Consider the following 14,994-nt stretch of genomic DNA (forward strand, 5'->3'; position numbering starts at 1 on the left):
TTCAAGAATGCAGCTCACCACCACCTTCTCAATGGCAATGGGCAAAAAATGCTGGCCTAGCCAGCCACACCCACATTCCATGAACTGATAAAAAAACTTTCAGTTGGGCAGACAGCCAACTTGCGGTCGTGCAATCTACCTTCATTTGAAAAATGATTGTTCCACCTAATGGTGGATTCTTTTTCTGGTACAGTGACTTTTCATTTAAGCTTAATATTTCAGCCCAGGTGTTTAATAATTCAGGCTAACAAAAATAATTGTTTAACCCTCTTCTCCAAACAACTGATTGCGTCTAAAACTCACATTTTGAAAAAAAAACCTAAGCCAAAGATAGTTTACAGGAGCACACCGAGGTGACATTGACATTAGAAACACATGACTCATTTGAAATAAATAATACTTGACAGGTTTGACTATGACAACGATTGAACAAATGATTCATTTTTCACGAACAAGTCTAAACATCGTGCAGAGACTTGTTATATATAGGGGCGCCTCTATGACTATCAGGTTAAAAAATGAAAATAAAGCATTTTTCTCAGTTATGAAATTGAAAAGCAGGCAGATATGGTTTAAGGTAAGTATAATCCTATTAGAGTTGAGCTGTTTGACGCTGCAATCCTCGGTCCGGGCTCATTGTCTTCTCTTTGCACCTCCCTCTGCAGCGCGTGCGGGGCGGGGCCGGGCCGGGCCGGGCCGGGCCGGTCCAGGCTGCTCTGCGCATGCCCCGGATGGAGCAGCGCAGAGCCTGTGGAGAAGCGGCTGGTGGCGGCTGAGATGTCGAGCTCTTGCGTTGTGACCGGGGGCAGGAGCAGGTCCATCAACAGGGTGTTCCCCGTCCCCAGGCAGAAGTCGCTTATTCAGCCGCCCATCCTCAACCCGTTCATTTATCACATCGAGCTCAGCGTGGCGGACAAGCTGAAAGTAAGTCCAAAGGGAGGCGAGTGTGTGTGCGCGACAGCCGTTAGCGGCTAACGGGGTCAGGAGAGTGCGGGGGTCAGCTCTGGGGGTCAGGAGAGTGCGGGGTCAGCGCTGGGGGTCAGGAGAGTGCGGGGTCAGCGCTGGGGGTCAGGAGAGTGCGGGGGTCAGCTCTGGGGGTCAGGAGAGTGTGGGGTCAGCGCTGGGGGTCAGGAGAGTGTGGGGTCAGCGCTGGGGGACAGGAGAGTGCGGGGTCAGCGCTGGGGGACAGGAGAGTGCGGGGTCAGCGCTGGGGGTCAGGAGAGTGCGGGGTCAGCGCTGGGGGTCAGGAGAGTGCGGGGTCAGCGCTGGGGGTCAGGAGAGTGCGGGGTCAGCGCTGGGGGTCAGGACAGTGCGTGCTCAGCGCTGGGGGTCAGGAGAGTGCGGGGTCAGCGCTGGGGGTCAGGAGAGTGCGGGGTCAGCGCTGGGGGTCAGGAGAGTGCGGGGTCAGCGCTGGGGGTCAGGAGAGTGCGGGGTCAGGGCTGGGGGTCAGGAGAGTGTGGGGTCAGGAGAGTGTGGGGTCAGCGCTGGGGGTCAGGAGAGTGCGGGGCCAGCACTGAGGGGGCCAGCGCTGGGGGCCAGGAGAGTGCGGGGTCAGCATTGAGGGGGCCAGGAGAGTGCGCGGTTAGCACTGGGGGGGGGGCGAGGGTCGTGCGAGGTCAGCACTGGGGGGCGGGGGGGAGAGAGAGAGAGAGGGGAGTGTGAGGTCAGCATAGTAGGGGTTAATATAGTGAAAGTAGTGAGGGGTCAGCGTGGTCAGCAGATTTAGGACCAGCACTGAGAGGTCAACACAGTGAAAGCACTGTTGTGTGGTTCAGCTTTGCCGGATAAACAGTGCTGTCAGCCGTGTGAAATTAAGCACTTGTGGGGTGGGAGAGGTGGGTAGCACTGTGATCAGCAGAGTGTGGGTCAACAGTGAAAATACCATGGGGGTCAGCAGATTGTGGAGTCATGACTCTAGAGGGTGAACAGAATTTTGTGTTCACCATTGCTATTGCATGTGTGTACCTGAACACTGTTCTGTGTGTTTGTGGGCTCAGTTCTGCACATTTTATTGGGTGTGTTTTTTTTTCTTGAGCACATTACTTTGTGCAATTTTGTGACAGGTTTCGTTTTCTGTTTATTTTTTATGGAAGTGGTTTTCTTGCTATGAGTGTAGTCACCAATCGTATTTTATTGTATCTTTTTTGCAGATAGTTCTGGCCAGCGTCACCCTTGTACCCTTGCGCCTCCTCTGTATTTTTTTCATTGCGCTCGTTGCTTGGCCATGTGCATTTTTAGGACGGATGTGCTGCCCGATATGTGCAAATCAAGAGCCAATTCCAAACTGGAAACGGTAAGCACTGGTTATTTTTGGTTTTAAAACACCTAATGCACCAGCAATACAAAATAACATTCATTACCCTCTAGGAGGATGAACGTAAGGCAGCATTTATCCTCCAGCTAAGGAACTGACACTAATTGGCTGGTTGCCAGTTGCATTTAGCAGACTTTTGTAGTGTCTGCTGGGAAGCAGGCAGGAAAGTGGAGTTGATCGAGAAGATCAGCCATGATTTTATTGAATGGGGGCGCAGACTCAAGGGGCCGAATGGTCTGCTATTTCTTCTGTTCTAATGAGTCTAACTGGTATCCAAGGTGCAACAAGAGAGCTCTGTGCATTTGTTTCGAACAGAATCAAAATTTTCTCAAATCAAAATTTTTTATGTTGTAAGTGTGACAGTGTTCACATTCTTCTACCACAAAGGTTATAATCAAAGTTCTCTCATCCAAGGTGGTTTGGTGGACCCTTGAGCACTTTGAAATGTGGCTTCATTCTAGACTGGAGTTAACGACACAGTGCGAAGTTCCTCTTGAAGGGGTCTTGCACTGCTTGGCATTAATGTGCTTGGTTTCATCTGAGACTTGAAACTCCAGTTTCAGTTCTCATTTTGCAAGTTAATCTGCAACAAAAACTGCACTTGCATCAGTGATAAAGTCGTCTAGCGTCACCCAAAGAAACTTGTCACGCTTCAGGATATATTTTCTTGCCTCATTTTCTGAAGGCAGTGACTTAGGTTCAGTACAATTTTGTGGATGGCGACAGGATTTCAGTATTTCATGCAGACAGATGGACATTCTCCATATCAGTCTGGGTGGAGGATGTCAGTCGGCTGGGTGTGTCAGAGTAGAGCCTAGCTTAGTCCTCTCTTGTATAAACAATCCTGCCTTTCATAATGATTGGGAGTGGAAACCCAGGGTGTTTTTTTAATCCTTTCCTAGCCAGTGGCTGTTGAATCAAATTGTAGTATTAGGAATAATTGTTAGGCTTCAGAATATGAAACGACGGGATAATAAGCCAGCTATATCTCAATTTAAAAACAGATTATTGACCTGGATGCATTGAAGAAGCAGTCAGACTTCTGTTAATTTTAAAATGGAATCAGAAGGTAGAGGTCAGCAAGCTGGCAAGATGGGCTTGCAGCAGTGACAGGAGTTCTAGAGTCAGTGGGGGTGTGGAGCAATGATCCCGCTCAGCTACATGTATTCAAAACCTCACAGCAGCTTGAAAGGTATCAGGCAGGCCTTATTCCATGATAAGTACTTGGGCGGCACAAAACAGTTTAAAGTTACAGTGCATTGAAAAAACCTACCGTGTGCAGCAACAAAATTTTACAGGGATCATTGGTGAACAGTTGGACTTAATGAGAGGTAATAAGATGCGAACAGCTGCTTGAGCTTTCCTCAATAGTTGCTGCACTTAATACGGTTTAAGCAGCTTCTTTGTAATTTGACATCCATCGCAATGGCAAATGATCAGTGTCAATATACATATGCACACACACGTATGTTTATATGTGTGTGTGTATGTATGTGTATTTATGCACATACACAAATTTTGGGTCTCCATAAATAATGTAGAGCTCCCTCTGACTATCAGGTCCATGCTATCCACATGCTTAACAAAATTCCACAACCATGAGAAAGGAAGCATAAAGCCACCACTCATGACCTGTGGTGGGAGAGATCTGTTTATAATGTTAAGCATATGTTTAATAACAGAGTTCAGATGATCTTTATAAACCACTTAAAATTTGGTGTTGTGACTGATTTCTGAAATTTTTAATGAAATTGTTTACTTGCAATGACCCTGAGCTATGTGCCGGTTAATACAGGTAATATTGATGCATGCTGAGCTCAAGCTGTTCACCCTGTAGATTTTTGTCCTAGTCAGCCATATTGGGTAGTATGTTGTGCTCTCATTTCAGTTGCTAATTGTGTGTCTTTGTTTTGGTCCCAATCTTCTTTCCCCTCGGTATAGATTGAACTCTAGGGCCATGTTTTACGGGAGCGGGCTGGTGGGGGGGGGGGGGGGGGGGTGGGTTTGGCGTAAAATTGAGTGGGAGGCGGGAGGTGCCGTTCACGATGTGTCCTCGCCACTGCACCAGGTAAAACCTGACAGCCGCCTTGTGGATTTGGGGGGGGGGGGGTGCCCTTCTGATCGGGCACTCTGTGCCAAGCATAGACCCCCTTCCCCCCCCCCCCCCCCATTGGCCCAACCGCCCCCACTGCACAACACTGACACCCCCCCCCCCCTCTGCCACAACCACCAATCCCCTTGCCTCGCCGGGGCCCAGCTCATTGACCAAGGCGAGGCCCCAAAAACTTACTTTCTTTCCAGTGCTGCCTTCCCTCTAGTTCAGGGTTGTCCAGCCTTATTGTGTGGGGGGCCACATTACAATTTTTGTCTTGCGTAGAGGGCTGGTGAGACAAATTTGGAAAGATAAAGGCATTAAAATTGTATCTTACTGTTAATCAAAACAACAAATGTACATTTTTGTGAAGAAGCTTTAAATAAGTTTAATTTATTGACTTAATTTCTCATCACCCTCTCTCACTCGCTGCCTGCCCCCTCTCTTGCTCACTGCCAGTCCCCCATGCCCCTCTTTCTCTCTGGCAGTTGCAGAGAGATGAAAAGCTCAGCAGATGGTTGGTCATTTTTGTTTAAAAAAAATCGCACTGTCAGTTTCACAACTGGTGGCCATTGACATCGAGAACAGCGGGTTCCAACTAAACTTTGGGCAGCTTCAGGGTTTTTTTTTAATAAAGTTGGAACCTGCCGGAAAACCCCGAATCTGTCCGAAGTTGGGAAACCGCTGTTCCCATTGTCAACACCTGTCAACTGTGAAACTGACAGCGAATTTTTTTTTAAAAAGCTGGTCTGCAAGCAGAAGACAAAGGGAAATTTCTCATCTCCAGTCACGGACCCCTGGCGAAGATGAGGAATGGTCCCCGGTACAGTTTACACACGCAGGCTGGATGGAAACCTTTGGCGGGCCATATGTTGGGCAACCCTGCTGTAGCTGCTGTTGGTTGGGTGCAGTCCCAGCAGTGGCCACCGTTCTCAGTGGTGTTGCTGGGACTGGGAGCTATTGGCCCACTGATTGGGCGGTAGCTTCATTAGGTGTGACTTCTTGTCTCAGAGAGGTGGAAGTCCCGTCCAAGGCCAAATAAGTGCCTGGGTAGCATAAAGTCCCGGCGTGGCTCCCCAGGCCCTGGCGAAATTGGGCTCGCTCCTGACCTTTTGGCTGGTAGACGGGTGGGGCCTCCGCCCAACATAAAATTCCAGCCGAGCAGTGTTCCGTGCTATCTCAGGGAATTACAGAGATGGGAGTCAAGTAATGAAAAAAGTTAGTACTGATTGTAAATTGTAACCCATCTTCAGTCCTGAGTCTCATTACTGCCTTCCCTACCACTCTACTTCCTAACTTGATCTCTTTTTAGAAACTAGCTGTTCCTCTTCAGCTTTGGTTCACTTCCTGCAACTCCTCCATCAGCAGGAAATTGAGGTCGAATGCAATCATTTTGCCCAATTTTGGATATCTCCTGCGTGCACCCTTCTAATTGCAGTATGAATCATCCTGCGATGATTCTTTAAATCCAAAAATAAATTGCACATTTTATAATTGTTGCCATTACTTGTAAAATTGAGAGGAATGGGCTTACAGGATTCCTGACCTTGGACTGCAGATAACTTTGCTCTTTTGTATCACCTGAGCTGTTTCATTATTACTTTGTACTCCCCTCAGATAAATTACAGGCAACGTATTTCACTGCAGTTATTTACTGAGGATTTACTGCTTGCAAATCTTCTATTTTCTAATTTCCCTTTTATGAATCCCGAGTATCTTGAAGCACATCGCTTTCCTTTTCACTTCCCGTGCATGCGTGCACGCACGCGCGCGCAAACAGCATAAGTATATTAATGCTTTCAAATTGGCCTCAGTTGCAAACAATGTGGGCTTATTTCAATAAACTAGATTTTGGTTAATCGCATGCAAAATTTTTGGTGTCCTGAAAGGGATAAATAATTACCAGTTATTTAAACTTGACAATTGTCAGTGTCCAATTTGTAACATTCTAGTGCATAAAGCTACAGTTTCTAAGAATTTTTTGCTGGATTTACATGAGAATGCACTTTGTATGTGGGCTACTCATGAGCTAATCTATTAGTTCTCGATTGAGATTTCCAGTGTAAATAGGACTGTTTTCTTTCCTCTTTCTCCTCTTTCCCCCTACTCCTACCCCTCCCACTCCCCACAAGTCTTCGTTTACTACTGTAAATAATAAAATACTGGTACAAAGAGTACTTTACATTGCCTAACGCTGTGCTGGCACATGAGCACATTAATTTTGCTAAGATTCATTTAATTTAGCTGTGAAATAGCATGCTGGCATTGACAAATACAGTCACTATACCATTACATATCTTGCCTCATATACCGCAATAAGAACAGATGGAGCCTGTTCCATTATCAGCATGATCGCAGCAGTTAAAATAGTACACATAGTGTGATAAGGGATATTCACACTCAACACAGGACATAATAAGTAGAGCTACTTTACACATTAATGTGCAGCAAAATACTGTACTCCACCGGATCAGTGTGCCTTTGCTGCAGTGACTGGATGAAGCAGTGACAGACTCCAGAAACGTTTTTTGGGTTTGCTTCATCAAAATATATTAAGTGAGAAAGCAAATAATCCAGCAAACAATTTTGAAACTGTACATTCAATTTTTTGGATGCAATAGATGTAAATTAGTGGGAAACTAAACCTGCTGAATTTATTTGATTGCTCGAACAAGTTATGCTTTTCACTTGCTACTTGGCATCAATCACATTGACAATTTTTCTCACAACAAATGTTAACCTTATTGGAGCAGATATGTAGACCGATTTTGGAACGATGTAAAGGTAACAGGGTTGTAGTGGTGGGTGATTTTAACTTCCCCTACATTGACTGGGACTCACTTAGTGCTACGGGCTTGGATGGGGCAGAATTTGTAAGGAGCATCCAGGAGGGCTTCTTGAAACAGTATGTAGATAGTCCAACTAGGGATGGGGCCATTCTGGACCTGGTATTGGGGAATGAGCCCGGCCAGGTGGTCGAAGTTTCAGTGGGGGAGCATTTCGGGAGCAGTGACCATAATTCCATAAGTTTTAAGGTACTTGTTTAGAGATACAGCACTGAAACAGGCCCTTCAGCCCACCGAGTCTGTGCTGCCCATCAACCACCCATTTATACTAACCCTATACTAATTCCATATACCACATCCCCACCTGTCCCTATATTTCCTTACCACCCACCTATACTAAGGATAAGAGTAGTCCTCGGGTGAAGGTGCTAAATTGGGGGAAGGCTAATTATAACAATATTAGGCAGGAACTGAAGAATTTAGATTGGGGGCGGCTGTTTGAGGGTAAATCAACATCTGACATGTGGGAGTCTTTCAAACGTCAGTTGATTAGAATCCAGGACCAGCATGTTCCTGTGAGGAAGAAGGATAGGTTTGGCAAGTTTCGGGAACCTTGGATAACGCGGGATATTGTGAGCCTAGTCAAAAAGAAAAAGGAAGCATTTGTAAGGGCTGGAAGGCTAGAAACAGACGAATCCCTTGAGGAATATAAAGACAGTAGGAAAGAACTTAAGCAAGGAGTAAGGAGGGCTAAAAGGGATCATGAAAAGTCATTGGCAAACAGGATTAAGGAAAATCCCAAGGCTTTTTATATGTATATAAAGAGCAAGAGGGTAACTAGGGAAAGGGTTGGCCCGCTCAAGGACAGAGAAGGGAATCTATGTGTGGAGCCAGAGGAAATGGACGAGGTACTAAATGAGTACTTTGCATCAGTATTCACCAAAGAGAAGGACTTGGTGGATGATGAGCCTCGGGAAGGGAGTGTAGATAGTCTCAGTCATCTCATTATCAAAAAGGAGGAGGTGTTGGGTGTCTTGCAAAGCATTAAGGTAGATAAGTCCCCAGGGCTTGATGGGATCTACCCCAGAATATTGAGGGAGGCAAGGGAAGAAATTTCTGGGGCCTTGACAGAAATCTTTGCATCCTCATTGGCTACAGGTGAGGTCCCAGAGGACTGGAGAATAGCCAATGTTGTTCCTTTGTTTAAGAAGGGTAGCAAGGATAATCCAGGAAATTATAGGCCGGTGAGCCTTACGTCAGTGGTAGGGAAATTATTAGAGAGGATTCTTCGGGACAGGATTTACTCCCATTTGGAAACAAACAAACTTACTAGCAAGAGGCAGCATGGTTTTGTGAAGGGGAGGTCGTGTCTCACTAATTTGATTGAGTTTTCTGAGGAAGTGACGAAGATGATTGATGAAGGAAGGGCAGTGGATGTTATCTATATGGACTTTAGAAAAGCCTTTGACAAGGTCCCTCATGGCAGACTGGTACAAAAGGTGAAGTCACATGGGATCAGAGGTGAGCTGGCAAGATGGATACAGAACCGGCTCAGTCATAGAAGACAGAGGGTAGCAGTGGAAGGGTGCTTTTCTGAAAGGAGGGATGTGACTAGTGGTGTTCTGCAGGGATCAGTGCTGGGACCTTTGCTGTTTGCAGTATATATAAGTGATTTGGAGGAAAATGTAGCTGGTCTGATTAGTAAGTTTGCGGACGACACAAAGGTTGGTGGAGTTGTGGATAATGAGGATTGTCAGAGGATACAGCAGGATATAGATCGGTTGGAGACTTGGGCGGAGAAATGGCAGATGGAGTTTAATCCGGACAAATGTGAGGTAATGCATTTTGGAAGGTCTAATGCAGGTGGGAAATATACAGTAAATGGCAGAAGTCTTAGGAGAGATCTGGGCGTACAGGTCCACAGGTCACTGAAAGTGGCAACGCAGGTGGATAAGGTAGTCAAGAAGGCATACGGCATGCTTGCCTTCATCGGTTGGGGCATAGAGTATAAAAATTGGCAAGTCATGCTGCAGCTGTACAGAACTTTAGTTAGGCCGCACTTAGAATATTGCGTGCAATTCTGGTCGCCACACTAACAGAAGGATGTGGAGGCTTTGGAGAGGGTACAGAAGAGGTTTACCAGGATGTTGTCTGGTCTGGAGGGCATTAGCTACGAGGAGAGGTTGGAAAAACTCGGATTGTTTTCACTGGAACGACGGAGGTGGAGGGGCGACATGATAGAGGTTTACAAAGTTATGAGTGGCATGGACAGAGTGGATAGTCAGAAGCTTTTTCCCAGGGTGGAAGAGTCAGTTACTAGGGGACATAGGTTTAAGGTGAGAGGGGCAAAGTTTAGAAGGGATGTGCGAGGAAAGTTCTTTACACAGAGGGTGGTGAGTGCCTGGGACTTGCTGCCGGGGGAGGTGGTGGAAGCAGGTACGATAACGACATTTAAGAGGCATCTTGACAAATACATGAATAGGATGGGAATAGAGGGATACGATCCCTGGAAGTGCAGAAAGTTTTAGTTTAGGCAGGTATCAAGATCGGCGCAGGCTTGGAGGGCCGAATGACCTGTTCCTGTGCTGTACTGTTCTTTGGTCTATAGATTTTAGGCATGCATCTTAATTCTTTTGTAAGTGATGGGGTTATATCCCAGGACTCTTTCCCAAACTTATTTGGTGTATAGAAATGCCAAAGTTTTGCTAATTTCAGTTACCATCACCTTTGTAATATTATATGCTTGCAGTATTTGCTATAATCAAAATCTTATCAATACCACCAATGGCAAATTGATGCATCATGAACAGTGCGTTTTTAAAAAGGTGGACTCATATCGTCATGGTTTATTGAAAAATTAAATATGCTTGATACCTAATTGGTCAGTGGATTATGCAGAATCAATTCATTTTGACATCCTGCTCTCCAGTCTACCATGGGATGTTCTGGTTTATCTGGCTTAGAGTATGTATTGATTTGGAGTTTGTTTTTTAAAAAGGCCATATCCTAATGGACACCTTTTAGGTAGACCATGATTACTATGGTCTGATGTGAACTTGGGGTTAGTTAGATGATGTGGCTCAGGGCACATAATGGAGTGCTAAGTAAGTTTGTTTCTATTTATTTAATCTTCAGGAAATTGATGTATCAAAAATTAAGAATAACTGTTAGAAAGTGTTAAGATTAAGGGAGAACAGTCTAAAAGGATGACAGTGTTGTACATTGTAGCAGATCTACCCAATTTTGAGATTAAAACAAGCACTTGTTTCAGAAGTACTCCACTGTAAATGTAACATCACCAATCAGGCAATTGTAACTCCTTTATTCAAAAAGGGAGACAGCAGAAAACTGCAGGCCAGATATCTGTCATAGGGATAATGTTAGAAGCTATTATTAAAGACATTATAGCAGGGCACTTAGAAAAATTCAAGGTAAACAGGCAGAGTCAGCATGGTTTTGTGAAAGGGAAATCATGTTGAACCAATTTATTGGAGTTCTTTGAAGTAACAAGTACTGTGGATATAGGGGAACCGGTGGATGTACTGTACTTAGATTTCTAGAAGGCGTTTGATAAGGTGCCACATCAAAGGTTATTGCGGAAAATAAAAGGTCATGGTTTAGGGGGTAACATATTGGCATGGATAGAAGATTAGTTAGCTAACAAGAAACAGAGTAGGCATAAATGGGTCATTTTCAGGTTGGCAAGATGTAACAAGTGGTGTGCCACAGGAATCTGTGCTGGGGCCTCAACTTTTAACAGTTTATATAAATGATTTGGATGAAGGGACCAAAGGTATGGTTGCTAAATTTGCTGGTGACACAAAGATAGGTAGGAAAGTAAATTATGAAGAGGACATAAGGGGGCTACAAAGGGATATAGATAGGTTAAGTGATTGGGCAAAAATCTGGCAAATGGAGTATAATGTGAGATACTCTGAAATTGTCCATTTTGGCAGGAAGTATAAAAAAGAAGCATATTATCTAAATGGTGAGAGATTGCAGAGCTTTGAGATGCAGAGGGATCTGGGTGTCCTAGTGCACGAATCACAAAAGGTTAGTATGCAGGTACAGCAAGTACTTAGGAAAGCTAATAGAATGTTATCGTTTATCGCGAGGGGAATTGAATACAAAAGTAGGGAGGTTATGCTACAGTTATAAATGACATTGGTGAGACCACATCTGGAGTACTGTGTACAGAATTGGTCTCTTTATTTAAGAAAGGCTGTAAATGCATTGCAGGTAGTTCATAGAAGGTTTACTAGACTAATATCTGGAATGGGTGCTTTGTCTTATGAGAAAAGATTGGACAGGCTAGGCTTGTATACGCTGGAGTTGAGAAGAGCAAGAGGTGACTTGATTGAAACATAAAAGATCCTGAGAGGTCTTGACAGGGTGGATGTGCAAAGGATGTTTCCCCTTGTGGGAAAATCTAGAATTAGGGATCACCCATTTAAGACGTAGATGAGGAGAAATTCTTCTCTAAGGGTCGTGAATCTTTGGAACTCTCTTTCTCAAAAGGCGGTGGAAGCAGAGTCTTTGAATATTTTTAAGGCAGAGGAAGATAGATTCTTGATAAGCGGATGAAAGGCTATGAGGAGTAGGCGGGAATGTGGAGTTGAGGTTACAATCTGATAGCCATAATCTTGTTGAATGGCGGAGCAGGCTTGAGGGGCCGAGTGGCCTACTCATGCTCCTCATTCATATGCTAAGCTAGTTTTGTAAATGATTTGCTTTTTAATTAATTTCTCATGTACTTTTTTTCTAGATAATTCCACTGTAGTTTCCATCTTGTGTGTGCATAATGTATGGTCTAAGGAAGGTTGCAGTACAAATTTTAGATTGCACAAAAATAGGCTGGAATCTTTTGGAATCAGTCATTGTTACCTAGCTGGCCAGTAGGTTTTATCAGTGCTTCTAATCTGCTTTCATCAGTATCATCTGCCTTGCATCAGTAGTGGGGTAAATGCTAGAGTCTATTATAAAGGATGTGATAGCAGAACACTTGGAAGCATAAACAGGATTGGACAAAGTCAGCATGGGTTTAGAAAAGGGAAATTATGCTTAACAAATCTACTGGAGTTTTTTGAGAATGTAACTAGTAGAATAGATAAGGGAGAACCAGTGGATGTGGTGTATTTGGATTTTCAGAATGCTTTTGGTAAGGTCCCACATTAAGTGGTTAGTGTGCAAAATTAAAGCACATGGGATTGGGGGTAATATACTGGCATGGATCGGGAATTGGTTGACTGACAGGAAATAGAGAGTAGGAATAAACGGGTCTTTTTCCGGGTGGCAGGCAGTGACTAGTGGGGTACCGCAGGGATCAGTGCTTGGGGCCCCAGCTATTCACAATATATGTTAATGACTTGGGTGAGGGAACTAAATGTAACATTTCCAAGTTTGCAGATGACACAAAGCTGGCGGGGAATGTGAGCTGTGAGGAGGATGCAAAGAGGCTCCAATGTGATTTGGACAAGTTGGGTGAGTGGGAAAATACATGGTAGATGCAGTATAACCTGAATAAATGAGATTATCCACTTTGATTGTAAAAACAGAAAGGCAGATTATCTGAATAGTGATAGATTGTGAAAGGGGGAGGTGCAGCGAGACCTGGATGTCCTTGTACACCAGTCGCTGAAAGCAAGCATTTAGCTGCAGCAAGCAGTTAGGAAGGCCTTCATTGCAAGTGGATTTGAGTACAGGAGCAAAGATGTCTTACTGCAGTTATGCAGGGCCTTTGTGAGATCACATCTGGAGTATTGTGTGCAGTTTTGGTCTCCTTATCTGAGGAAGGATGTTCTTGCCTTGGAGGGAGTGCAAAGATGATTTACTAGGCTGATTCCTGGGATGGCAGGATTGACATATACAGGAGAGATTTGGTCAACTAGGCCTATATTTACTAGAGTTTAGAAGAATGCGAGGGGATCTCATAGAAGCCTAGAAAATTCTAACAGGACTAGACAGGCTAGATGCAGGGAGGATGTTCCCGATGGCTGGAGAGTCCAGAACCAGGGGTCACAGTCTCAGGATACAGGGTATGCCATTTAGAACCGAGATGAGGAGAAATTTCTTTACTCAGAGGGTGCTGAACCTGTGGAATTCTATACCACGGAAGGCAGTGAAGGCCAAGTCAAGGAGATAGATATACTAATGCCAAAGGGATTAAGGGATATGGGTAGAAAGCGGGAATGGGATACTGAATTAGACGATCAGCGATGATATTTTTTGAATGGCGGAGCAGGCCCAAAGGGCCGAATGGCCTTCTCCTATTTTCTATGTTTCTATGCATCTCTTTTATTATTAAGCATTTAGCATCAGAATCTATTCTATTTTGTTCATTACTTTGAATTGCATCCATTTCTTAAATTAAAATCGGTATGTTGGAATAATATTTAGTAATATTTCCTCATGCTGTTGAAAGTGTGTAAAATTTAAGGAGGGTAGGTCATGGGTGGATAACCCATAAATGCATTATAGTAATGTAACTTATCACTCATTTATCCAGTTATCTTGTCCAGGAATTTAGAAAAAAACAGGAAAGATCAACTGTTGGATTGTCTATTTTGTATATTGTGATTGTATGCTGAAGAGGTTAAAAAACTTTTAAAGCAGTGTCAGTCAATATTTATCGGCTTGTTGCACCAGATGGTTATAACGTTAATGCAATGAATATGCTTAACAGATTAAGCATAATGGGTTGGAAGATTCTACTTGCGTGTACACAATACGATTACATATTTATTGCTTTGACCAATCATTTGTCCACTATCCGGCTCCTCCCCTAAACAGTTGACTTTAAAATACATTGGTACAAAACTTTCTAGAACAGTGTAATTGGCAACATCCAACAAAAACAATTTTTATTTATGCAACACCTTTACCATATTGTTCCACAGGAGCATTATAAGGCAAAAGTAGACATCTACCCTAATATCACCTTATGTGGCTCAATGGCCAAAAGCTTGGTCAAAGAGGTAGGTTTTAAGGATCATCTTAAAGGAGGAAAGAGATATTCACCAATGCTGGAGCAAATGGGATGCTAGAGGCCAGAATTAGATGAACTCAAATATCTCGGAGGGTTGAGGGGCTGCCGGAGATTAGAGATAGGGAGAGGTGAGTCCATGGAAGACGATGGCCATGGTAACTCCTGCCTCCCACCTGACTTTACACCCTGCCCTCCACCTCCTAGCCCGCTCATGGGGGCGTTAAATTCCGGCCATAATGTGGGAAAAAGCGCATGGAAAGGTGTTGCATCTTCTACACTTACATGGGGGAGACGACTATAATTAGGGGTAGGGAAGAGTGAATGAGATTGTTGTAGAGGCAACAGTCCCTCCAAAAGACATGCCTGGTGATGGGATCACAATGTCGATGATGGAAGGTTGTTTGGGGAATGCAGAGGTGCATATGGTGGAACTTAAACAAAAAGGATACTGTTGAACTTGTGAAAGGGCAGTAGAGATGCAGGCAATGGGCTAGTTACAACTTCTACCCATAATTACCACAATTGAGGGAAAGTTTTACCAGAGGAAAAAGGAAGATGTTTCAGGACCTCTGTGGAAAATGAAGTGAACAGAGCAAACACTGAGAGGAATAAAGTTGTTGCAGTAGAAAATATGGGGGAAAAAATCAGAGTCTGGACTACTTCTGATAAACAGCTGTGAAATTCCATTGCCAGAGATGTTGTCATCTGGGAAGAGTCAGATGACATAAAGATGAGGGACAGGTCAAAAGGGGTAATGTAGCCAATGAAACTCTCCAGATTGGTGTGGGTACAGTTTAGTGTTTTAGGTAAGACCAGG

General features: G+C 44.2%; 1 protein-coding gene across 2 annotated transcripts in view; it reads left to right on the forward strand.

Annotated features, from left to right (window-relative positions):
• The first annotated feature begins 720 nt into the window (after positions 1-720).
• lpcat2 (lysophosphatidylcholine acyltransferase 2) overlaps positions 721-14,994 on the forward strand; it is a 110,310-nt gene continuing 96,036 nt past the window's right edge. The window contains exons 1-2 of one of the 2 annotated variants that reach the window (XM_068049476.1): positions 721-924; positions 2,151-2,293. In XM_068049476.1, the coding sequence (XP_067905577.1) occupies positions 778-924; positions 2,151-2,293 (290 nt within the window). In that variant the 5' untranslated portion in view covers positions 721-777. The remainder of the gene's footprint in view (positions 925-2,150; positions 2,294-14,994) is intronic. The other variant, XM_068049477.1, reaches the window with a different exon arrangement.

Source organism: Heterodontus francisci, chromosome 17 (assembly GCF_036365525.1).
Source record: "Heterodontus francisci isolate sHetFra1 chromosome 17, sHetFra1.hap1, whole genome shotgun sequence".
In the NCBI taxonomy this organism is placed as follows: domain Eukaryota; kingdom Metazoa; phylum Chordata; class Chondrichthyes; order Heterodontiformes; family Heterodontidae; genus Heterodontus; species Heterodontus francisci.